A 25092-nucleotide genomic window follows, 5' to 3' on the forward strand; every position below is an offset into this window, starting at 1 on the left:
CCAGGTGAACTTACCCCATTCCAGTCTCTGCCTATATCACAATCCCATAGTGGAGGTATGTTGTTCCAAGTCTCCCAATTTTTTTAGGATCACTAAAAATGGTAATAAAATTTAACTTTGTTTCAAGTTTTAACTTAAATTCCAGTTAACATATAGTATAATATTAGTTTCACGAGTAGAATTTAGAGATTCATCATTTACATATAACACCCAGTGCTCATCACAAGTGCCCTCCTTAATAGCCATCATCCATTTAATGATCCTACCTGCCTGCCTCCTCTCCAGCAACCTTTAGTTTTCTATAGTTAAAAGTCTGTTTTATGGTTTGCCTGTCTTCCTCCCACCGCCCCCCATGTTCATCTGTTTTATTTCTTATATTCCCCATATGAGTGAAATCATTTGCTTTTTAAAATTAACAGATTCGCAAACTTGATATTGGGACAATTCAGAGTTTAGTCCTATTTCACCATTTTTACACGCACTCATTTGTATATGTGTGTATAGTTCTGCTCAATTGTATCACACGTGCAGATTGATGTAACCAACCAACCAAACCAACCAAGCTGATGCACAGCTACTCCACACCACAGGGCTCTGCCATGTTTTCCCTTTATAGCTGTCCCCAACCCTATCCACCATCTTTAACCCCTGGGAACCACTAATCTGTTCTCCATCTTTATAATTTTTGTTGTTTCAAGAATACTATATAAATGGAATCATACAGTATGTGATATTTTGAAATTGTCCTTTTCTACTCAGTGCAGTTCCCCTGAGATCCACTCAGGGTCTTGCATGTGTCAGTAATTTACTCCTTAGTGCCACTCGGCACTCCATAATACAGTTTATGCTTTATCATTTGGTTTTGGTTCTTGGTAGATCATGTTTTTTGGTGTCATGTCTTAAGAATTCAAGCCCAGGGGTTCCTGGGTGGTTCAGTAGGTTAAGCATCTGCCTTTGGCTAAGGTCATGATCCTGGGATCCTGGGATCAAACCACATGGGGCTTCCCTGCTTGGTGAGGTATCTCCTCCCCTCCCTACCCACTTGGGCTCTTTGTCTCTCTCTCAAATAAAATCTTAAGGAAAAAAAAAACCTCTTCAAGCCCAAAAGTTTTCTATTACCTCCTAAAAGTTTTATAGTTTTATGCTGTACATTTCAATCTATGATTTATCCCTTTTGAGTTTTTTTTTTTAAGATTTATGCATTTATTAGAGTGCATGAGTGGTGGGGCAGAATGGGAGGCAGACAGAATCACAAGCAGATTCCCTGGTGAGTGAGCCCGCCGCAGGGCAGGGCTCAATCTCAGGACCCTGAGATCATGACCTGAACCAAAAGCAAGAGTTGGATGCCCAACTGACTGAATCACCCAGGAACCCCGTGAGTTAGTTTTCGTATAAGATGTGAAGTTCAGATCAAGATTCTTTTTTTTTTTTTTTTGCCATAAGATTGGGTGATACCTTATGTATCTCTCTGAGTGTTGTGTTGGTATAACACAAATCAGAGTATGCAGTGAAGGTATACAGACAGGTATAGACATGATACATATTTATACAAATGGAATGTTGTTACAAAACAAATGTCTTGGGACGCCTGGCCTGGGTGGCTCAGTGGTTGAGCGCCTGCTTTTGGCCCAGAGCATGATCCTGGAGTCCCAGGATCGAGTCCCACATCAGGCTTCCTGTATGGAGCCTGCATCTCCCTCTGCCTCTCTGTGTGTGTCTCTCATGAATGAATAAATCTTAAAAAAAAAAAAAAAATCCCTCAATGTGGGGTATCTGTCCAAAACAAATGTCTTCAAGGAAAGGATGGAGCTGTATGTAATACAATGTTACTTATATTTATGAATGGAAAATTGCATAACAATATTTTAAATGAGAGGGACACCTGGGTGGCTCAAGGGGTTGAACATCTGCCTTCAGCTCAAGGTGTGACCCTGGAGACCAGGGATCGAGTCCCACATCCATGCTCCATCCCTGCATGGAGCCTGCTTCTTTCTCTGCCTGTGTCTGTCATGAATAAATAAATAAAATCTTTAAAAAAATTGTTAACAGGGCACCTGGGTGGCTCAGTCAGTTGAGCTTCTGCCTTCAGTTCAGGTCATGATCCTAGGTTCCTGCGACGGAGCCCTGTGTCATGCTCCCTGCTCAGTGAGGATCCTGCTTCTCCCTCTCCTGCTCCCCATGGTTGTGCACGCTTGTTCTCACTCTGTCAAATAAATAAAATCTTTTAAAAAATGTTGATAGAACAAAAATGAATTGCCCCACTGTGGTCCTTGAAACTAACCTGCTTTATTTAATGGACATTTTATACACCCAAGTGGTTGTAACAGGAACTGCAAGATATATTATACAAATAGATGTTTCGAGTATGTGTAGAGCTTGAATCTTTTTTAAAAGATTTATTTAAATCTTTTTTTAAAAAATATTTATTTATTATTCATGAGAGACAGAGAGAGAGGCAGAGACACAGGCAGAGGGAGAAGCAGGCTCCATGCAGGGAGCCAGATGTGGGACTCAATCCCAGGTCTCCAGGATCACGCCCCAGGTGGAACCGCTAAACCACTAAACCGCTGAACCACCCAGGCTGCCCTATTTAAATCTCTTGATGGTAAGAGACCCCACCGGGCAGATGTTACAAGGACAGCGCCAGTGGAATGAGTATCTGTGGGACCCAGCAGGTGCCCCAGCCAGGCCCTGTGGTGTGGGGAGGCAGTACAAGATGTGGGGACGAGCCTACCACAGATGATGGAAGAGCTGGTGCGGGCAGGAGTGCTTAAGACTACTGTCCCACAAGCTGTCTGTGCTGCCCTCCCCCTCTGACCAGTTAGTCCTGGTGAGCCTTTTGAACTGCAAGCATTACTGGTAACGAAACATTGCAGCTTGTGGCAAAGGGATGTAGGTGAAAGCGCCCCCTGGGTTTGGTTTTGGCCTTGGTGTCCCTATAAGAGGAGAGCACACAGAGAAGGTGAAGTGAGTAAAGAGATGGAAGTAATGTGTCTACCAGCTGAGGAATGCCAAGGACTGTCTGTAACCACCAGGAGCTGGGCAACAGGCCTGAAGCAGATTCCCTTTCCTAGCCTCCAGAAGGAATCTACTGCCAGCACCTTAATTTTGGACTTCTGGCTTCCTTAACTGTGAAAATGCAGGTCTGTTGTTTTGAGCTACCCAGTCTGTGGCAGTTTGTTACAGCAACCTCAGAAAGCCAGTGGCTCAGCTCACAGACTAGCATGGGTTCCAAATGTGCAATGCCTCCATGTGGATGGAATGTAATACTGAGATTGGAGAGGAGGCTCAGGTTGGCTGTATGGGAAACCAACCACTTAATTAACCCTTCCCACACTTTTCCTCCCCAAGTGGTGCAGTGTGCTACTTCAAACATCAATTACTGCTTCTTGAAGACAAAGCCAAGGAGTGAGGGCAATGTCCTCTAGGTGGAAACGGTTTCTGCACACCTTCTTTTCAGCCTGTGGCCCACAGCTCCCGAGGACCTCAAAGAGATCGGCACCAGGACCCACTCATCAGCTGCAGCTTCTGAATCCACATCTCCTGTGCCTCAACCCCAAGAACCTGCAGTGGATAAGGAAGGGGCAGGCAGTGCTGAGGTGGCCAGGCCCACCTGGCCCAGTACACCCAGTACAGGAGGAAAGGAATTGCCCTGAGTGAGCAGTCAAGGTCTTGCCTAAGACCAGTTCCCAAGAGGCAGAAGAGAGCAGAGCTGACCTCACCATGGGGGCACCACACCCTCTGTTGTGCCTCGCACCCATCATCACTTAGGAAGGTTGTTAAACTGGTGCGTGTCAGTTTCTCTGGGACAGAGCTGTGGCTTTCCCCTCCTCCCAAGCCCTCTGTCGCCCAGCACCCTTAATACAGTCCTGTGTGCACAGCATGGCAGGACCCAACAAGTAGACCCTTTCCCAAGCCTCACTGGCCCCTGCCTACACTGACAAGTGGCTAGAATCCAGAAGCAGGAGGCAGGGATGGGATCCATTGCAGTTCCCAGGAATTCAAATGCTTTGTGCTCTGTGGGAGTAAATCTGAGAGGCAAGGGAGCCAGAAGACACTAGTAAGAAAGTGAAAGGTTTTTTGTTTTTTTTTTGTTTTTTTTTAGTAAGGAGTGTAATATGGAGAATAGAGAAGTCAAGAGCTGGGAGACACCCCCCTCCCTCAGTGTCGGAGTACGTGGTTTCCTCTAACAATTTTCTGTGCCACTATTTCCAGAGGGATGGTCCTGAAGCTCTAGGTCACTAGCCAACTGGCTGGTGAGAAAAGTAATGTGGCTGGAGGAGCATGACTGCTCACTGCTGTCCTCAGCTTGGAGATTTTACATGTATTGAGCTTGTCAGGACTTGCCTCCCACCCATCATATAAACTTAAGATCAAGAGGGAGAGCTTCTAGAAAAGACAAGATAGAAAAAAAAAAAACAGGAAATGAAGGTGGCAGTGAAGATAACTGAGGGGAGAGGAGCCCTCTGGAGTCCAGGAGACCCCCTCCTGGTCTCCAGTGCTCTTCCTGTAACACCATCAAGAAATCACCGACACACCCAAGCACCATCCCTTCCTGCCACATGGCCCCTTCAGGGGGTCAAGGGTCAGGACTCACTTTGCTGCCAGCTCACAGGTCATCTGGCCAAAGTTGTTTCTGTACTGCCATTTGTGGCTGCTCTGTCTGGCCAGGGGTCAAAGCACCAGATAATAACTCCCTCCGGGTGGGTCACATTCTACAAGTGTACCCTCCTACCCTCTCCCCCGCACCCTGTTTCCACCCATCACACTCCCTGCCCCTCATCAAATCTCACATGCCCTACCTAGAGAACTATATGCTCAGTGAAATACCCAGAAAGACAAATATCACATGACCTCACTTATATGTGGGATCGAAGTTGAACTCATGGAAACAGAATGGTGGTTGGCAGTCCTGGGTGTGGGAGAAATGAGATGTTGGTCAAAGGGTATAAACTCAGTTATTAAGATGAGGAAGTTGAGACCTAATGTATAACATTAGTTAATATATTATATATTTGGAAATTGCTAAGAGATTAGATCTCAAATGTCCTCATCACATCACACTTAAAAAATGCTATGTTAATCAGCTTGACTATGGTAATCATCTCACAATGCCTATGTATATCAAAATATCACATTGTATACCATTTTTAGCAGTATAATTTTTTTCTTTTACTTGCTGCTGTTTCCCCAGCAGCTAAAACAGTTCCTGGCACATATATAGCATGTAGTAAGTGCCACACAAAACAATGACTGGATCTCATTTTACCCTCGTGCAATCCTGAGCCTATGGTTTCATTCATTCCTTTATTCTCCTAGACCCCATGCTATGGCAGGGGAGGATCCAGCGGTGACCAGGAGACCGATGTAAGACCCCTTTCTTCGTGGGTCTTGAAGTAGGCAGAAAATACACAAACATAGTAATAAATTCTGATAAGGCTAGAAAGGGAAAGTACAAAGTGCTCCACACCACGTGCTCTGCAGGTGTCATTTCAGTCTCTGCTCATAAGGGTATCATGAGCAGCTATTAGAGGAAATTGAAACCCAGAGAGCAGATTCTGCTCAAGATCTTTGATTCAAACCCAGGCCGGCTTCACACCATAGGTTGGCCTTACATTTGATCCCTAGAGAGGAAGTTAGTCACGCTCTTGAGCTACAGACCAAAACCCATCCAGAAGCTTGGAGGCACAGATGTCACACTCCCCAGAGGAGGGGTGTCTCCTCTTGAGGTCTTCATTGTACCTACTTGTGAGCCCAGATGTTTGAACCCCTTCCCTTGAGGAAGCACATTATAGGGACTTTGAGATAAAATTCAGGAAGTGGCAAGGGACAGGTTAAGATTTCACTTCCTCAGGAGAGAAAAATATGAGGATTCAGTCCACATTTGTCCCTAAGTGTTCTCTGTCATTGATGGTGTTCCCCACCCCCTTTCTCCCCAACAAAAATACACTTGGGAAGTTTTTGCAGGAAGGATGAATAGGAAGGCTTTGGATGAAAAGCCTTCCTCTGGTGACCTAATCCTGTCATCTAAGGCAGGTGCAGATGGCCGGTGGGGCAATCCTATGTCCAGGGCCAACCAGGGCAGCTCACAGTAACAGCCTCCCTGACAGCTCTCACTCACCCAGAACTCCTGAGGGTCCAGGCTCTGCCCTGAACTGTTCACATGCACTATGCTCAATGGAAAGGATGTCCCTATCATCATCCCCATTTACAGATGAGCACACCGATTCTCCCAGCAGCTGTCACTTGCTCACAAATACCTCTTGTTCCTCAAAACTATGATGACGTGCATTTTTGGCTCACTTCAGTTGGAGTCTCCACATACTCGACGGTTGGGCCGATGCCTGCTCTCTGACCATGGATGGGGGTACTCGCGCCCAGCCTAGCCGGTGGGAAACTACCCTCAGGTCTCACACTGGAGAACAGATCAAGAGGTGGAAACAGCATCTCGCCAGGAGGAATTAGAATCACACATGCCCATAATCACTCAAGTCTGGCGTGGCCCCAGGGCTTATGCCAAGAAGGGGGAGGGGGGGCCTGGTCTGGGTAACCCAGGGTGAGGCGATGGGGGAGGGGGAGGTTCAGGCCGGGGAGGGGGGTCCTACTCTGGCGGCGACCCCCTTTCCGCAGCTCCGAGTGCGCGCAAGTACCCGCATCCCGGGACGACGGACCCGCTTGAGCGAGACGGAAGGCGGCCCCGCGGCTCCAGGCGCCCGGCTCTGAGTCCCGCGCACCCGCGGCGTCCAGCGGAGAGGCCACTGCGGCCGCTCGCTACCTGCTCCGGCGGGGGGCGTGGCTAGGAGCGCACGCAGCAGAAGGCGTCCAGCATTTCCGGCGCATTCCCGCGCGGCCTCCGCAAGCCGGAAGTAGGAAGGGCTGCAGCGACTAGCCGACTGCGGGCGGGCGGGCGGGAGGGGAGGGGGCCGCGGACTGCGCAGGCGCCGCCAATAGAGGCGGGGCCGGAAGGAGAGACAGGGCGCCGCCATGACAGGTGGGGCCTAAAGGGAATGGGCTGCTTGCCGGTTCTGCGACCGGAAAAGAAAACGAGGCGAGGACGGCCGAGCTGGGCGCCGCCATGACACCCTGTACCGGAAAAGGCGGGGCGCTCCCCCCTGACTGAGTTCCTACGGGCATCGGCCTCGAGATGTGAGTAGCGGGAGCGCCTACCCCGGACCTGCCGCCGCTCTCCCTCTCTTCCCCAGTGACCCGGACCTAGGCCAGCACTCCGGGAGGAAGGATTGGCTTCTTTGTTCCTCGGAGATCCGACCCTTAGGATTCAGCGCAGTCCATGACAAGTCTCGGCCCTCCGCGTGTCTAGGCCCCGCCCCCTGAACCCTTAGACCCCGCCCCCTCAGGTCCACGCTTCACATCCGCCGGGCCCCGGTCCCCAGGACCCCAGGCACTGCCCGTCCGCTGGCAACCTTGGGACTCCAGAATTGTCGCAGGACCTCTGTATTCAGACTCGTTCTTTCAGCTCCGGGTTCATCCCCCTAGGTCCCCTAACCATACCTTTTGAACCTTTGGATCTGGGCAGTATCCCAGACCTCACCTGTGGCGCCCACAGACTGGTTCCTAGACCACTGGTCCCGGTCTAGATCTCCAGATCTTGTTCCCAAGAGCTTATTTGTAGGATCCTCCAAAGCTGTCTCAGAGCCCCAACCTCACCCACGGCTTCCACATCAGGTCCCGAGGACTCTGAGACCCACCCCAGGACCCCCAAGCCCACGCCAGGGCTTCAAGCCTCACTTCCAGTACTCCTGTTCTCAGGCCTAATCCTTAAGCCTCAGGTCAAGAGACCCTTCCCCAGGACCCAAGCTCTTATCACTTGGATTTCTTTCTTTCTTTTTTTTTTTTTTTAAGATTTTATTTATTTATTTATTTATTTATTTATCACTTGGATTTATTTCTTTTTTTTAAGATTTTATTTATTTATTTATTCATTCATCCATCCATCCATCCATGAGAGACACAGAGAGAGAGAGAGAGAGAGGCAGAGACACAGGCAGAGGGGGAAGCAGGCTCCATGCAGGGAGCCCGATGTGGGACTCAATCCCGGGTCTCCAGGATCAGGCCCTGGGCGGAAGGCAGCGCCAAACCCCCGAGCCACCCGGGCTGCCCATCACTTGGATTTCTAAACCTGTTTTTAGGACTCCAAACCCCTTGAGGGCTTCCAGGTTTTCTCCCAGGACTCAAAATATTACTTCTTAGGCCCTGTTGAGGGATGCCTGGACACCAAGACGCTTCTTCCAGGGCTCCAAGGCTTGTCTTTGAATACTTAGACCTTTTTGGGAAGAGAGCTTCACCATCTTCCGAGAAGCCCCCAGCCTGTTAAACAATCCCCAGGGCTCATGCCTTACTTTCCCCTCCATCTCCCTGGCCCTATCCCAGGATCTTTCAGACTCCCAGATCTGCCCAAGATCTCTAGTGTTGTTCCCCGTTCCACCCTCCTACCCAGATCAGAACTCCCTTTCTTGTCTGTTGCGTGGAATCATCCTCAGCCCACCATGTCCCACAGGCAGGCGGCCCTGGAGATCACTGCTCGCTACTGTGGCCGAGAGCTGGAGCAATATGGCCAGTGTGTGGTGGCCAAGCCTGAGTCATGGCAGCGAGACTGTCACCACCTTAAGATGAGTATTGCTCAATGCACGTCCTCCCAGTGAGTGGGGGCAAGAATGGGATGGTGTGGGGGCATGGGGGTGGCAGGGTGGAGTGGAAGTCTGAATGCCTGAAATGCCCTACCTCCACAGCCCAATCATCCGTCAGATCCGCCAGGCTTGTGCTGAGCCTTTTGAGGCCTTTGAAGAGTGTCTTCGACAGAATGAGGCAGCTGTGGGCAACTGTGCAGAGCATGTGCGCCGCTTCCTGCAGTGTGCTGAGCAGGTGCAACCACCACGCTCACCCTCAGCTATGGAGGTGAGACAGGAGGGAGGAGGGCTCATCTATTCTCACCCCCTTCATCCTTCTAGTTGCTCAGAATAAAGACCTGGGAGTTTTCTTCAGCCCCACCCTATCCCCCCCCCCCCCCCCCCCCCCCCCCCGCACAGACCTGCACTGAGCATCCGGGATCCAGAACATGATCACCTCTTGCCCCTTCCCATAGCCCTTGCTTTAGTCAAGACACCTCCCCAACCCGTTCACATACAGGATTCTTGCCCCCAGCCTTTTCTGTGACTCTCGAAATCCCCTGTTACTTGACTCCACACCGTGGCCAGAGAGACCATTTAGGAACTGGAAACTAGTCACATTATATGCTGCTTCCTTAGAACTCTTCAGTAGTTTCCCAATTCACATTGAGAACAAAATCTCAGGTCCTTGCTGGGTTCTCTGTGTTCTTCCCCGGGCTGATCTCACCCACCTCCTTCCTTATCTGCTCTTTTTCCCTTTCTCACTGCCCCTCAGCTATACTGGGTGAGTGGTGCAGAGGGGGCAAAGCAGTCTTATCCTCTTTGATGTATACAGTACATAAATAGGCATGCAGTATAACTATGATACTAAAATTTCATGGATGGCTGCAGTTTTTAGAAAATGTCTTAAAAGACCCCCTGGGGAGCAGTAATTTAAAACAAAGTTGAGAAATGCTACTTTAGATGCTTGCTGCCTCCTCCCCACTGGACTGTGCACTCCTAAGGCAAAAGTCACTGTCTTGCAACACCTCTCTTAATACTCTCTCATTTGAGCTTCTATGCTCTGTATTATGGCTTTCTGTCCATTGTCTGTGAGTTCCAGAGTGAACCCAAGAGGAAATCTGACCATGTTCTGCTTCACTTACTTTATTTTATTGAGAGAAAAAGAAAATGTGAGTAGGGAGAGGAGCAGAGAGAAAAGGAGAGAGAGAATCCTGATCAGGCTCCACACTAACACAGGTCCTAAGCTTACAACCCTGAAATCATGCCCTGAGCCAAAATCAAGAGTTAGGACGCTTAACCGACTGAGCCACCCAGGCCCCATGTTCTGTTTCACTTAAAAATCTTTCCATCAGGGCACGTGAGTGGCTCAGTGGTTGAATGTCTGCCTTTGGCTCAATTCGTGATCCCCGGGTCCTGGGATCAAGTCCTGCATCTCCCTCTGCCTATGTTCTCTGCCTCTCTCTCTCTGTATATTTCATGAGTAAATAAATTTTAAAAAACAAAACACCTTTCCATAGCTCATCATTTCCATGAGGCCAAATCTAAAATCTAGCACAGTGTATAGAACCCTGTGTGGTGTGGACTCTGGCCCCACCGCTCCCTACTTTCTGCCTCAAACTCTGTGTTCCAGCCCCAGTAAATGTGCATTTATTCAGGTGCATGTCTCCTGTTGACAGGCTTTTATCCAACTGTTTCCTTCTTCTTGGACCACCCTTTCTAAGCTACCTGGCTGCTTGCTATTCTGGCTTATATCGCTTCCCTCCCAACACCTCCCATGCTGGCCCATCCTCATCCCCACCCTGGTCTCTGGGCTCCCTCCATCATGGCTGATATCTTACTGCCTTCTAACGCCTTCATTCCCATTGCCTGTTTCAGAGTTCTTGGCTAAAGATGGGGCAGATCCCCTTCTACTAGGCCCAGTAGTCCTCATTTTGTTTTAATTAGGCAGTAATAAGTGAAAGGTTCAGGCCCTAAGAGCGGACACTAGCAGAAAGGACTTTTAATTCTTAGAAATTATTTAGTGATGATTGCATACTGTTCACATTAGTTTCTTTATCTATATATTGCTTATATGTTAGTCATGTGTCTTTTCTTTCAAGTTTTTTGGGCATCTGAACAGTAAAGATCTTCCTTTCCCATCTCAGGACTCGTCCCCTCCCTGGTTTAGCAGCCAGCCTCTCCCTGGTCTTCCTGTGGCCATCCTGCCCCCCAAAATCTGCTCTCCCCTGGCAGCCAGAGGACCTTGTGGAAATAGAGTTCAGGTCACATCTCTCCCCTTTACAGCCTGCTCGCAGCTCCTCAGTGCACTGAGGGTAGTTACCACCATACCTGGCCCTCCTCACTGTCCTCCTCCTCTGAGATGATGGCAGCCCAGCTGCAGCTTTCCCCCTGATTGCAGGCAGTGAGACTCAAGCCTCTTCCAATCTCTTCTCTACAAAGTGGCAAACACACAACTGGTCTCCTCTCATGAGACGTGATATAAAGACATTTTACGTTCACATAACTAACAATTTGAAGTGCTATCTATACCTCCCATTCCACACTCATCTGTGCTCTTTACCCTGATTTACTTTTCTTTGTAGAATTGATCCAGTTGACATCTTTTTACCTGTTTATTTGTTTTCTTTCTTCCTAGAGTTAGTGACTTGTACCCTTTATCCATTGCCCTGTAACAATGCCAGGCACACAGAAGGTACTCCGTAAAGACAGCAAATGGTGCCTTCCTTGCTCCTGGTGATAGTTCACTGTGTCAGACATGTTCACGTGACAGATGGCCAAGGTCATCCCCTGATACCCTCTTCCATCCAGACTCTGGACTTGGCAACGGCAGTCTCTGCTGTGTCTACATAATCTCCCCAGCAGTGGCCCCAGGGCCAGGCACAAAATAGATGCTAGTAGATGTCAATGTGTTCTTTCCACAGACAAAGCCACTTCCTACCTCCTGAGGACCCTTTGAACCATAGGAAAACTGGACCTGAGTGACTGATCACTTGATGCCACCAGCCCTGAAGAGTGGGCAGATGGAGTCATGAGAGCCCTGGATGTGAGTCTGGCTTCTCTGGATGGCAGGACTCACAATAAATAAACACTCTGTATATAAGGCTTTGACTTCTGCCTTCAGTACTGAGGGGGACCTGGAGAGCCAGCTGGGTGGAAACCTTGCTCCTCTGTTCCCCACCTTCACTCCGTGTGCCAAGAAAGGGCCTGCTCCCCAGGGTTAAGACGATCCCTCTTCCCTTGCTAAGTCTGCCAACAGCTGCTTCCTGTCTGCTACTGCACATACATGGGAAAAGGCTCTTTCTCCCTTCCACTTGACCATTTACCAAGTCTTAATATTGAGTGTTTCCTTGAGGTGCAAGGGGGCAATAATACCACACTTCTTTTCCTCCTGAGTTTTGAGCCAGTTGTGTGATAGACATAGGCGCTAGGCAATGGGGATGAAAATATTGGTTTTATTATTGACAACAGCTGCGTTGAGGGGTGTGGCTTACAGTTTGCTGTCCTGGACTTCTGTTCTCTCTTGGTTGTGTTCTTCCAGAATCCAACCCTGAGAATGGAGTGCAGATAATATATTTGGAATGTGATTCCAGAAATATTGGAGAGGAATGGAGAAGTGAGACAGAAGAAGGCAACCAATGAAAGGTGCATTATCAAGCCAGTTATCACAGTGGGCAGTGGGCTCTATACTCAGTGGGGTATAGATCACCAGCTTCCCATCTGTCATGGGGGCAGTTTTCATGGGCATTGACCGTTTAGCACTACTGTCTTCTTTGTGTGTGGTCACGTGCCCTGCCATCAAAGAAGCCCTGAGTGGAGAGTAGCGGAGAATCAAGTAAGTAACGTTCAGTGCCCAGAAGAGTGCTGAGTGGATCTGGGCAGGGACTAGATCCACTCAGCAGCTGCAGCTTCTGATTGTTTCTTCTTGGGCATATACACTCTGTGGGCCCAGCTGATGGATCACGGGCTTGCCAGCATGGGCATGTCCTGAGGGACAAAGGGCAGAGAGACACAGATATGGGTGAGAGATCTGGGAATGCCCAGCTCAGTGTGCCCAGCGCCTGCACCCAGATTCACCATTCAGACAAGTCCCTTCCCCTTGGAGGGGATTCCAGACTTCTAGAAATTAGAAGTGACTGGCCAGCACTGACTGGAGTAGCCATTTGAAACCTAAGGCTTGTGCTCTGGCTTGGAAAAATGAGCCACAGAGTCTCCTGGGGATTTCTTCTTTAAGACAAAGTTGTCGGGATCCCTGGGTGGCGCAGCGGTTTAGCGCCTGCCTTTGGCCCAGGGCGCGATCCTGGAGACCCAGGATCAAATCCCACGTCGGGCTTCCGGTGCATGGAGCCTGCTTCTCCCTCTGCCTGTGTCTCTGCCTCTCTCTCTCTCACTGTGTGCCTATCATAAATAAATAAAAATTAAAAAAAAAAAAAAAATTAAGACAAAGTTGTCAGTTGGCTTGGGAACTAAGATGGAAGTCCTGCAGTCATAGTTGTAGGAGCCATCAGAAGCCATGTGGCACAAACCAGAGAAAAGCCAGGTAGAGAAAAGGGATGTGATAGTTCTTGGGGTCCCTGAAAGGGCTGCTTGGGGCCTAGTGGCTTTCTATTCCTAGCTTTGGTTTCCTTGGGATGTGGATTGAGTCCTCAGGTTTCTTTGTATGTTTTCAGTCAATCCCACTTTGCTTAGGTAAGCTTGAGTGGGATTCTGCTCTGTGTAATTAAAGAAATGTAATAAGGGGGTCCCTGGGTGGCTCAGTTAAGAACCCAACTTTGGATTTTGACTTGGATCATGAGATCGGCCCCATGTCAGGCTCCATACTCTGAGGATTCTGCTTGAGATTCTCTCTCTTCCTCTCCCTCTGCCCCTCTCAATTAAAAAAAAAAAAAAAAAAAAAAAGTATAACAAACAAAACAGGTCAAGACTACATTTTAGAATCTCTTAAGTGGCCTCTCTTCCAGTAGGCTACACCAGCTTCCTTATCTGGTGGTATACCAGTGGTCCCAAGGAAAGCAAAAATGGAAACTTCAAAGTCATCATTTTTATCACATTCTATTGGTCAATGCAAGTCTCATGGCCAACCCAGATTAAAGGGGTGGGGAGATTACCTCTCGATGGCATTTGGCTGAAAGGGATTTTGCCCACATTTAAACTACCATAAAAATTTAATAGTTTGGGGGCCTCTGGATAGTGCAGTTGGTACAGTCAACTCTTTGTTTCAGCTCAGGTCGTGATCTCATGGTTGTGGAATTGAGCCTGGTGCCATGTCTGTGCTCAGCACGGAGTCCACTTGGAATTCTTCCTCTGCCTCTGCCTCTCACACATGCATTCTCTCTCTCAAAATAAATAAATCTAAAAAAAAAAAAAAAAAGCTCAATAGTTTCTATTCCTGTGTCTATTTTGGTAAATTGTATTTATCTAGGAATTTTGACATGATCTGAATTTCAAATTACCATAAATTTGTTCATAATATCCTCATATAATCTTTTTAAGATCTACAGAATGTGTAGTGAAAGCCCCTTTCTCATTTCTGACATTGTTTATTTGTACCCTCTTCCTTTTTTTCTTATTTAATCTTGATGGTTTATTAACTTATTAATCTTTTCACAGAATTTACTTTTGGTCTTGCTGGTATTCTTTACTTTGTTTATTTGTTCTTAATTATCTTCTTTATAATTATCTTTTTTGGATTTAATTTTGTTTTCTCTCTTTTTGAAGTGAAGGTTTAGCTCACTGATTTTTAGCCACCTTTCTTTTCTAATGTATGCACTTAAATTTCCCACAAGCCTTTCTATTTTACATTTCCCATTGATCCCAGATTATTTGGAAGTTTAAAACTGTATTTTTAAATTTCTGAACATATGGGGACTTTTCTAGTTATCTTGCCTAATTGCAATTGGATTGGGAACACATTTTATATGGTTTCAATCTTTAGAAATATGTTGAGACTTTATGGCTTGGCATAGGGTTGGCTTTTGTTAATGTGCCATCTGTGCTTGAATCATAATCCTTGGTTCATGATGCACTATCTTAGGTTATGTTCCCCCAGAAACAGATTTTGAGGCAACACTTTGGGAGATGACCCCAAAAGGCACTGGTAGGGCAGAGGGAAGTGAGACAGGAAAGGAAAGCAGCACATCAAGGCTGCATTATCCAGCAAGTTATCACTGGGTGACATCTTAATCCTCTGGGGAACTCTGGGAAACAGTGGGGAACATAAATTTCCCCCTCAAGGGGTGGGGGTAATTATACACTAACCCCCATCAGTCATTCTGTTCAGGGTCACCTAGGGGGCTGGAATTTTAAATCCCCTGCTGCTTCCTGTTTGCCAGATACACAGGCAGAGTGGGCTTTGGTGGAGCAAAGAGCAGCTGCTTCAGTGGTAGCCACTCAGTGGCTTTTCATTGCAATGTGACCCGTGGCCATAGCCACCATTTCCGCAGCCTGTCCTGGCTACCTCCACAGCAGCCACCACAGCATCTCAGCTACCTTTGCTGCCTGTCACTGCTGCCTCCCATGACTGCATCCTGTCACAGGTACCATTGGTGGAGGTATTGCAATAACATGAATGCTTTCAAAATGCTTGACTCTTCACAAAGGATGGCTATATTCAACCGAGGAGGCCAACTAGAGGTGGTGGGCATGAAGGCTGGGGGAGTACTGAGAACTGTGTGGGGAGGAGACAAGTGGCAATGTAGAGAGACGTGTGCAGATGTTGAAGTGATCAAGTGAGCTGATGACTCTCAGGATTGTGAAGAGGCAGGATATGCCAGTCGAGTGCAGAGGTGAGGAGGTAGGGTATGTTAACCAGAAAGCAGAGTCAAAAGTCTCTGTTTCACCTTTGGTGGTTGAACTGAGAATTTGTGCCTGCCATTGAATATACTGACTTTGTTGATAAAGATGTATAGAGATAATCAGAATAAGTATGATAATAAACAGTACTTGCCTTCAGTGGGTAAGCACCTGTTTTATGCTGTGAAAAACTTTTGGGCAGAATCTGTACAAATAGAAGCCAGATTCTCTAAGGAAATGCATAATCCTGAAAGAAAGTTGGGAGGGCACTGGCTGGCTCAATGGATAAAGCATGTGACTCTTAATCTCAGGGATGTGAGTTCAAGGCCCACATTGGGTACAGAGCTTATTTAAAAATAAAATCATAGGCAGCCCTGGTGGCTCAGTGGTTTAGCGCCACCTTCAGCCCAGGGTGTGATCCTGGAGACCTGGGATCGAGTCCCACGTCAGGCTCCCTGCATGGAGCCTGCTTCTCCCTCTGCCTATGTCTTTGCCTCTCTGTGTCTCTCATGAATAAATAAATAAAATATTTTAAAAAATCATATATGTGTGTTTTATTTTTTAAGATTTATTTGAGAGTGTGTGTGTGTACTCGCGCGAGAGAGCAGCATGTGTGTGTGTGTAAGATTTTATTTGAGAGAGTGCGCGAGAGAGTAGCACGTGTGTGCAAGGGAGCCGAGGCAGAGGGAGAGGGAGAAGCAGACAGCCCTGCTGATCAGGGAACCAATGTGGGGCTTGATCCCAGGATGCTGGGATCATGACCTGAGCCGAAGGCAAACATTTAACCAACTGAGCCACCCAGGCACCTTTATATACTGATTTTGAGATCTGTTTCAATATGCAGGCAAGGCTGAGAACCACGGTCCTAGTGGAATTCCTCAATTTTGATTGACTGTGTTTTATAAAATTAACATACTTGGAATTAAGGTTTGAAAGTTGTCAACTTATTTTAAAGCCCCTGATGATACAGAGGTTTCAGAGTCCAGGGAGCTGATGAGTGTCACAATAGTATTTTTTTTTTTTTAACTCAGTAAATATTTACCAGTGAGGTGGTGACATGTGAGACAAGGTCAGACCCAAATAGTTTAAATCCATTCCTTCTCTGAGGGCCAGAAATTATGGGATGCATGGTGTGTCAGGTCAGCTGTATAGAAGGAAAGAATGTCACTCTGGAAAGTATTACAAAGCAACAAAAATGCCAAGGACATGAACAGGTTTGTGTGATGAAGGGACCTGCCCTCCCGAGGCTCCCAAGGGCAGATATCTGGACACCGTCCCTGGAACTACCTTTGTTGCAGAGTGTGGGCAGATAGGCAAATCTCGTACTTCCCAGGATAAGCCACTGGGGATAACACCCATGACTGTGGTCCAGCAGTATAAGGTATTGGTGAGGAAAAGGGGGAATTGCAGACCAGAAAGATGAAGAACCAGAACAACCCCAAGGCATCTATACCTAGCAGAGCACCAGGCCCAGGGAACCGGGCCCAGGCAAGCATGTATGTTCTTAAGATACATAAGTGCAAGACTTTTAAAAAGCAGAATGTAGGGATCCCTGGGTGGTGCAGCGGTTTGGTGCCTGCCTTTGGCCCAGGGCGCGATCCTGGAGACCCGGGATCGAATCCCACATCCAGCTCCCGGTGCATGGAGCCTGCTTCTCCCTCTGCCTATGTCTCTGCCTCTCTCTCTCTCTCTGTGACTATCATAAATTAAAAAAAAAAAATTAAAAAGCAGAATGTAAACCCAATCATACTACTTAAAAAGCAAATTACCTCTATTGAATAAAAAGCAACTACATACTTCTTTCTGTCTGATGATAGTTAAGAGTTTCGCTCTAAAAAAAAAAAAGTTTCGCTCTATTTCCTTTTCTAGTAATATTTTTTTTAAAGATTTTATTTATTCATGAGAGACACAGAGAGAGAGAGAGGCAGAGACACAGGCAGAGGGAGAAGCAGGCTCCACGCAGGGAGCCTGACGTGGGACTTGATCCCGGGTCTCCAGGATCATGCCCTGGGCTGAAGGCGGTGCTAAACCATGGGCCACCTGGGCTGCCCATCTAGTAATAATTTTCTAAACTGCCTGCGTTTTTGAAGATGCCCTTATGTAGTGGAAAAACTGAAAATCCTAATTCTTACGTGGTCCGTGCTTTTGTTGAGAGGATAGTGAGTTTGATGGCATCACATTGACACCAGGACAGATTGACACCAGGAGTCAGCATGATGTGGGCTTGCTGAGCTGCAAATCAAAGCAAATTTTACATAATGAAGTAAAAGTGATCAAGAAAAAAAATCTCATTAAATGCTTCTGTACATTTTGAAGAAATGGAAACCTGACCAAAATGCACATTATGGAAGCCTCAGAATCACAGGTAAGTACATCACATCTCTGTTTTAGCAACATTGTATATAAGATGTCCAGGACACCTAACACGTAAGATCTTTTCATTTTCCTTCGTAAGAAATATAGACCAAATGGGATGCTCCAAAATTTACATTTGTACTGCCTGCCAAGTACGCAAATAAGTAAGAAAAGTCTAGTTTGTCTTTTTTTTTTAAGATTTTATTTTATTTATTCATGAGAGACACAGAGAGAGAGAAGCAGAGGCACAGGCAGAGGGAGAAGCAGGCTCCATGCAGGGAGCCTAAAGTGGGACTCGATCCCGGGACTCCAGGATCACACCCTGAGCCAAAGGCAGATGCTCAACTGCTGAGCCACCCAGGCGTCCCTCTAGTTTGTCTTTGGATAAAAGATCAATCTTTTATGTTTTCTGCAATTTCATTACAATCGTCATAGAAATTAAGATGACCAAAATGCCATTTTTCAAATCAAAACACCTGAGAGCTAGGGGGCACATTCGTTGTTGCTGCCACACTGCAGTTGACTATAGGATGAGAACTATGGCAGGAATAACCATAAGAAGGGATACCTGGGTGGTTCAGTGGTTGAGCATCTCCCTTGGCTTAGCTCGTGATCCTGGGGTCCTGGGATTGAGTCCTGCATTGGGCTCCCTGCAGGGGAGCCCTCTGTCTTCTCCCCCTGTCTATGTCTCTGCCTCTCTCTGTGTGTCTCTCATGAATAAATAAATAAAAGCTTTAAAAAAAAATAACCATAGGAAGACATGATAGAATGGGTTTTGCACCCTAAGGGGCCAACACTTCTGTTACCAGGATTTCCCCTTTTGGAAGCCCACAGGATATTTGAGTTGCAATGCCTGAATCAGGAAGGAGAAGGGTGCTCAGTGTCGCAGAGCATTTAAGGGAACGATACGATAACGGCTGCTTGTTTGTGGAGTATGCCCAAGCCCATTCAGCAGCTGTTGGTTTCTACTGAGCATTGGTCTCTTTGGGGGAGACAAAAACCCCTTCACTACCGACAGATTTCGAAGCACTTGCCTGTCTTATCCTGAGCTTGTGAGATTCAGTCTCCATATTCATATTACTTTCCTATATTTCTGTGCACAATGCACAAGCTCACGTTCCTTTCTGCACTGTGAGCGGTCTGATCTGTTCTGGTTACTTCTCTAATCCAGTTATATGTGTCCTCCCATTTGTTATGAAACTACCTTAATCACTTAGTCTGTGTTTTCGGTGATGTCTGGGTCATGCTGGCATTGTTATGTAACCATCCTGTTTTGAATTATCCAAACTCCTAGAAAATGCATTTATGATACTCATTGTTAAAAATTAGAGGGGTGCCTGGGCCGCTCAGTGGGTTAAGCCTTCGACTCTTGGTTTTGGCTCGGGTTGTGATCTCAGGGTGGTGAGATCTGCCTCGCTCCACGCTCAGTGCACAGACTGTTCTTAAGCTGCACACATTAAGTCACATCATTCAGAGTGATGCAGCCAGAAATGATTCATTATTCTGAGTCACACAGTACAGACCGGGGGTAGAGGGGTTGGAGAGCCACAGCAACTATGGAAAGTAGTCAGCTTCTTTTTTCTTTTTTTTAAGATTTTATTTATTTATTTGGCAGAGAGAGAGCACAAGCAGGAGGAGTGGCAGAGGGAGAGGGAGAAATAGGCTCCCCGCTCAGCGGGAGGCTTGATCCCAGGACCCTGAGATCATGACCTGAGCTGAAGGCAGACACCCAACCCAATGAGCCGCCCAGGTGACCTGAAGGTAGTCACTTTCTGAAGTTTAATCTCCACTCAGACTTCTCCCCTAAACTACAGACTTGTAACCCACTGCTTACCCAACATCTCTATTTTGATGTCTTGAAGCGTCCTAGTCTGCCCAAGCTCAGACCTGAGCCCCTGATCCTGCTCCCAGAACTGCACCCTCCACCCTCAGCCTTCTGTAACTCATGCAGTTCCATTCTTCTAGGTGTTCTGGCAAAGACCTTGGAGCTTTCTCGACCCCTGTTTTCTCAGTAGCAAATGCATTAGGATATCCTGTTGGCTCCATCTTCAAAATAGAACCACACCTCCTGTTACCAAATCCAACACAAACCACTGTTGCTCCTCCTGGGTTCTGTAGCAGCCTCCTTCCTGCTCTCCCTATTTCTACTTTGCTCCCATCCCATGGCAGGCTTTCAATACAAGAGCCAGAGGGATCCCTTTTAATACAAAAGTCAGAACATAAGTCACTTCTCTGTCTAAAACTATGTAAGGGCACATCATCTCACTCAGAGTAAAAGTCAAAGTCCTTACAGTCACCTCCAAAGCCCTGTGTGATCTGGGCACCCTCATCATTACTTCTCTGACATCATTTCTTTCCACATTCCCAGCCACATGGCCTTCCTGCCCTTTGAACACTCCAAGCTTGGCCCTACCTCAAAGCCTTTGCATAATTGTTTCACTGGAAAACTTCTCCCAGATAAACATGTGACTGTTACCTCTAGGTCTTTTCTCAAATGCCACCTTCTTTCTGCCCTACTTAGCACATATACCTACTCCTTACCCTGCTTCTAATGACCTCATCTTTACCCTATCACCTCTTTTCATGTAAGGCACTTATTTGGCAGGCTTATTGTTTATCTGTCTTGCCCATCAGAATGGGGCAAGGATATATGTTTCCTTTGTTCCCTGATATATTCAATAAATTTAGAATAGTATATAGTACTTAGTAGGTACTCAGTAAATAGTTTAGAATGAGTGAAGGAGGTGGTCACCAGGTTGTGTTCAGGTTATAGCTCGGAAAGTGTGACTGTAGTTGTCTTGAGGTATGGAGTCCCCAGAATGGTGGTTGGGTGATGGGCTGAGGTCAGAGGCCTAGTGGCCAACTCCTGCTTCCTCTCACCTCCCACTCTAAGAGGCTCTAGCCAGGTTGATCAAGGTTGCAGCATTGTCTGAGGAGGAAGGTTGATAGGGAATGCAAGTATCAGCTAACTGTGGAAGACAGCCAGATCCCTCAGAAGGAGAAGGGCTCAGAGAAGTGAAGTGTGGCAGGAGGTTGTGCTGAGTTGGGTGGTAGGGAATGCACTTTGCGAAGATGACATTTGAGCAAAGACTTGGTGCCAGGTCCTGCGTATGGGATCAAATCCCAGTTAGGAGGGAGGGAGTGGGGAAGCAATGGGATATGGTAAGCTTATTTCTCTGCTCAACCAGTAATGCTCTAGAGCTCAGAGTCCTCCATGTGCCCTTCTGTATCCACTGAGCAGATGAAGAAAGAGAGAGAGCTTCAAGGATTACAGAGAGATTTTCTTTTAGGGGTCAACTCTAGAAGTGCTGGTATACATCACTACTGCCATCAACCAGAACTCAGTCCTACCTCAGTGTAAGGGATGCTGGAAAATGTGGCCTACCAGTGTGCTCCAGGGGAAAAGTAGGGAGCACTCAGCATCGTTTCTGCCACAGCAGAGACCTTGCAAAATTTTGGGTGAATACTCAGTGTAAAATACATGGAGCAACAGGCAAACACTACTATGGAGGGAAGAGACATGTGGCCTAGAACAGCCTTTTAGGAAGGCAGTCTTGGAATTTGTGCTACAGAAACATGTGCACAAACATGAATGTACAGGATACACCCCATGTATAGTTTAGAATAATGAATAGTTGGAAATAATGATTTGTCTATAAAATGGAATGCATATAACAATATGAAAATGAAGATCTCCTGATATTGTCTAACAAAATGAAAATTATATTATCTCAGAAAGAATATTCATATACTAATTTTTAACTAATTTTAACTAATATTCATATACTAATTTTTAACTAATTTTTAACTATAACTAATTTTAACTTTACTTGCGTATGTTCTCAAATTCAAAAGGCACAAAAGGCTGTCCATTACAAAGTCTCCCTTTCACTCATTCTTTGGATCATTGAGTTCCTGTCTTTGCAGTTAACCCATGCTCCCAGTTGCTTGTATCTCCTTCCAGAAGCATCTTTTTTTTTTTTTAAAGATTTTTATTTATTTATTCATGAGAGACACACAGAGAGGCAGAGACACAGGCAGAGGGAGAAGCAGGCTCCATGCAGGGAGCCCAACGTGGGACTCGATCCCGGGTCTCCAGGATCACACCCTGGGCTGAAGGCAGGCGCTAAACTGCTGAGCCACCTGGGCTGCCCAAAAGCATCTTTTACATACACCAGCAAGTGTATGTATATGTGGGCACACTTGCACATATATGTCTGTATATTTTTATCACCTCCTTTTTTATACAAATGCTAACTTACTATGCAGGTTCTTCACTTTCCTTTTCTCACCTAAAAATTGAAGTTGGCAACCATTCCTTGTCAGTACATAAATAATTATCTTGTTCTATTTATAACTTCATAATATTTCTATATATGGATATACAAAGGAATTATATTTAAAATTAAGTATTGGGGATCCCTGGGTGGCGCAGCGGTTTGGCGCCTGCCTTTGGCCCAGGGCGCGATCCTGGAGACCCGGGATCGAATCCCACGTCGGGCTCCCGGTGCATGGAGCCTGCTTCTCCCTCTGCCTGTGTCTCTGCCCCTCTCTCTCTCTCTCTCTGTGACTATCATAAATAAATAAAAATTAAAAAAAAATAAAATAAAATTAAGTATTTTCTGTACATACATAGAACTATATGAAAAAATCCTCAAGCTTCATAGCTCTTGCAAAAGCCCAAATGACCTCCATGTCGTTACACTTTTTGGTCCTCATCTCTACAGCTGGCTGGTGGACCCCTGACAAGGATGCTCAGCTTGAGCAAATTTTAGTCAGGTTCCTCTGGGCCTCTTTTTGAGCCCCATCCTGTAGGCTGGCCTGCCCAGCCCAGTATCAGCAAAGAACCCTGCAAAGTGGTTTAGCAAGAATCTCTTTACCTTTGCTATCTGATCAATTCCTTACACCCCATCTTTGATTCTTGCCTTTAGCAAGAAATCCCCTTTCCCTGATGTCCCCTCTTAGTAGTTTTCCATCCACTGACCATCCATTCTGTTTGTTGGCTATAAATCCCCACTTGGCCATGGATTCAGAGTTGAGCCAGATTTTGCTCCCCTATTGCAATACCCTTATTGCAACAGCCTGAATAAAATCTTTCTTATTCTTTTAACAAGTGTCAGATGACTTTTTTCTTTAACTGCCCTCCTACTTTTTTCCCCCTCCTGCTTTCTTTTATTTATTTCTTTTTAATTTATCTTTTTTTTTTTCCCCCTTTAATTTATCTTTTAAAGGATTTTATTTAGGGATGCCTGGATGGCTCAGCGGTTGGGCGGCTGCCCATGGCTCAGGTTGTGATCCGGGGATCCAGGATCAAGTCCCGCATCGGGCTCCTGCGAAGAGCCTGCTTCTCCTTCTGCCTGTGTCTCTGCCTCTCTCTGTGTGTGTCTCTCATGAATAAATAAATAAATATTTTTATTATTTTATTTTATTTTTTTAAGATTTTATTTATTTATTCATGAGAGAGAGAGAGGCAGAGACACAGGCAGAGGGAGAAGCAGGCTTTATGTAGGGAGCCCGATGTGGGACTCGATCCCGGGACTCCAGGATCACGCCCTGGGCCGAAGGCAGGTGCTAAACTGCTGAGCCACCCAGGGATCCCCTAAATAAATCTTTTTTAAAAATAAAGGATTTTATTTATTCATGAGAGACAGAGAAAAGGAGGCAAAGGCAGGGAGACGTAGGTTCCCCATGGAGCTGGAGGCCTGATATGGGGCTCAATCCCAGCCCCATATCATGGGGGATCACGTCCTGAGCCAAAGGCAGATGCTCAGTGGACTGAGACAGCCAGGTGCCCTCCCTCCTACTTTCTTGAAACCCTTCTTCCCTTGTCTTTTTTCACACACACTCTGCAGGAGTCCTCCTTCTCTGGCTATTCCTCCCCTCCTACCCAGCCACCATATGGTGGTATTCTTCAAGGCCTAATCCCCATCTCTTCTATTCTCTACTCTGCAGTGATCTCATTCATTATAGAGAATATCAAACAAATCACTGGCTTGCGGATGATTATGTCCAGCCCAGCCCAGTCGGGCTTCCACCTGGCTACACAGACCTATCCTTATATTTCTCTGGGAACACTCAGCCCCACGGCATCCAGGACTGAAGGCATTGTTCCCTCCAGTTTGTCATTCCTCTCAGCCGCCATGCTGTCTCTTGCCACCATGTCCTGGACTCTGGGCCTGGAGTACTCTTGCTCTTGATGGCAAAGTGTGCTCAGTTAATTCCTACTCACCTTTCAGACCTGAGCTTAGCCCAGAGCCCCTCAGAGAGTCTTCCCTCTCTGCCTCCTCTTCAGAGGGCTGGATTCCACTTCTATGTATTTTCATAGCAACATTCAAGCTTCTCACTCATGACCCCGCTTGAAAAAGGAAATATCAGGCAGATCCAAGTTGAGAGATACTCTGCAAAGTGACTGGACTGGACTCTTCAAAAATATCAGTGTCATGAAAGAAAATACCCAGGAGATGGTACTTGATTAGAGACAAAAGAAACATTGCCCATGCCCAGACCATCCCTAAAAGCCATCATTGGGATAACTGGGGATATTTGAATAAGGACTGCATATTAGATGAAAGTATTGTGCAAATATTAAAAGTCTTGGGTTTGATAATGATATTGAGTTTAATATAGAAGAATGTCCTTTGTGGGAAGTACATGTTGGAGTGTATAGGATCAAAGCCCCATAATAAATACAACTTACTCCCAAACAGTTCAGAAAAAAAAAGTGTATATATATTTATATATCTATATCTAACTTTAGATATGTACCTATACCTATCATTCATATACATGTGTATTTACACATATGTGATATATTAAGCAACTGGTTTTTGATTTTGGTTCAGGTCATGATCTCAGAGTTATGGGATCAGGATCGACTCCCACATCAGGCTCCATGCTCAGCACGGAGTCTTCTTCTCCCTCTCCCTCTGCTCCTCCTTACCACTTGTACTCTCTATCCAGCAAATAAATAAAAATAAAATCTTTAAAAAAGATATTTTTTTAAAAAGGAAAGAAATACCATGTTTCTCTATCCAGTGAATTATCATTTTACATTTTCTGTTGGGACACCTATCTTGTTTTTTTTTTATATATTTTATGTATTTATTCATGAGAGATACAGAGAGAGAGGCAGAGACACAGGCAGAGGGAGAAGTAGGCTCCATGCAAGGAGCCCGATGTGGGACTCAACCTGGGAATCTGGGATCACGCCCTGAGCCAAAGGCAGGTGCTCAACCACTGAGCCACTCAGGCGTCCCGGGACACCTATCTTGTACTGCGTTGTATGCATGCACATGTTACAGATGTTAACTTTTAATTTTTC

At 46.4% G+C, this 25092-nt stretch overlaps 1 protein-coding gene and 1 long non-coding RNA gene across 7 annotated transcripts; one reads left to right on the top strand and one right to left on the bottom strand.

The window, feature by feature from the left end:
• The first annotated feature begins 6958 nt into the window (after positions 1-6958).
• Positions 6959-15958, top strand: CHCHD5 (coiled-coil-helix-coiled-coil-helix domain containing 5). Of its 6 annotated transcripts, none has more exons than XR_007403076.1 (6): positions 6959-7146; positions 8516-8656; positions 8748-8913; positions 11549-11670; positions 12166-12269; positions 13847-15958. XR_007403076.1 is itself a non-coding variant. In XM_025453927.3 (4 exons), coding segments are annotated over exons 1-4 (333 nt in total). In that variant the 5' UTR covers positions 6959-7144; the 3' UTR covers positions 11573-11727. The 6 variants fall into 6 exon arrangements, 1 of the variants encoding a protein (XP_025309712.1); XR_007403077.1 differs by having other exon boundaries at positions 13852-15958; XR_007403078.1 differs by lacking the exon at positions 12166-12269.
• On the bottom strand, positions 13502-24180 carry LOC125752782 (uncharacterized). The gene is made up of 3 exons (XR_007403080.1): positions 24001-24180; positions 17549-17648; positions 13502-13976 (listed from the first exon to the last, which is right to left on the bottom strand). It is a non-coding gene; the product is annotated as an uncharacterized LOC125752782 (long non-coding RNA).
• Between the last annotated feature and the right edge of the window lie 912 nt (positions 24181-25092).

Source organism: Canis lupus, chromosome 17, assembly GCF_003254725.2.
Source record: "Canis lupus dingo isolate Sandy chromosome 17, ASM325472v2, whole genome shotgun sequence".
In the NCBI taxonomy this organism is placed as follows: Eukaryota; Metazoa; Chordata; class Mammalia; order Carnivora; family Canidae; genus Canis; species Canis lupus.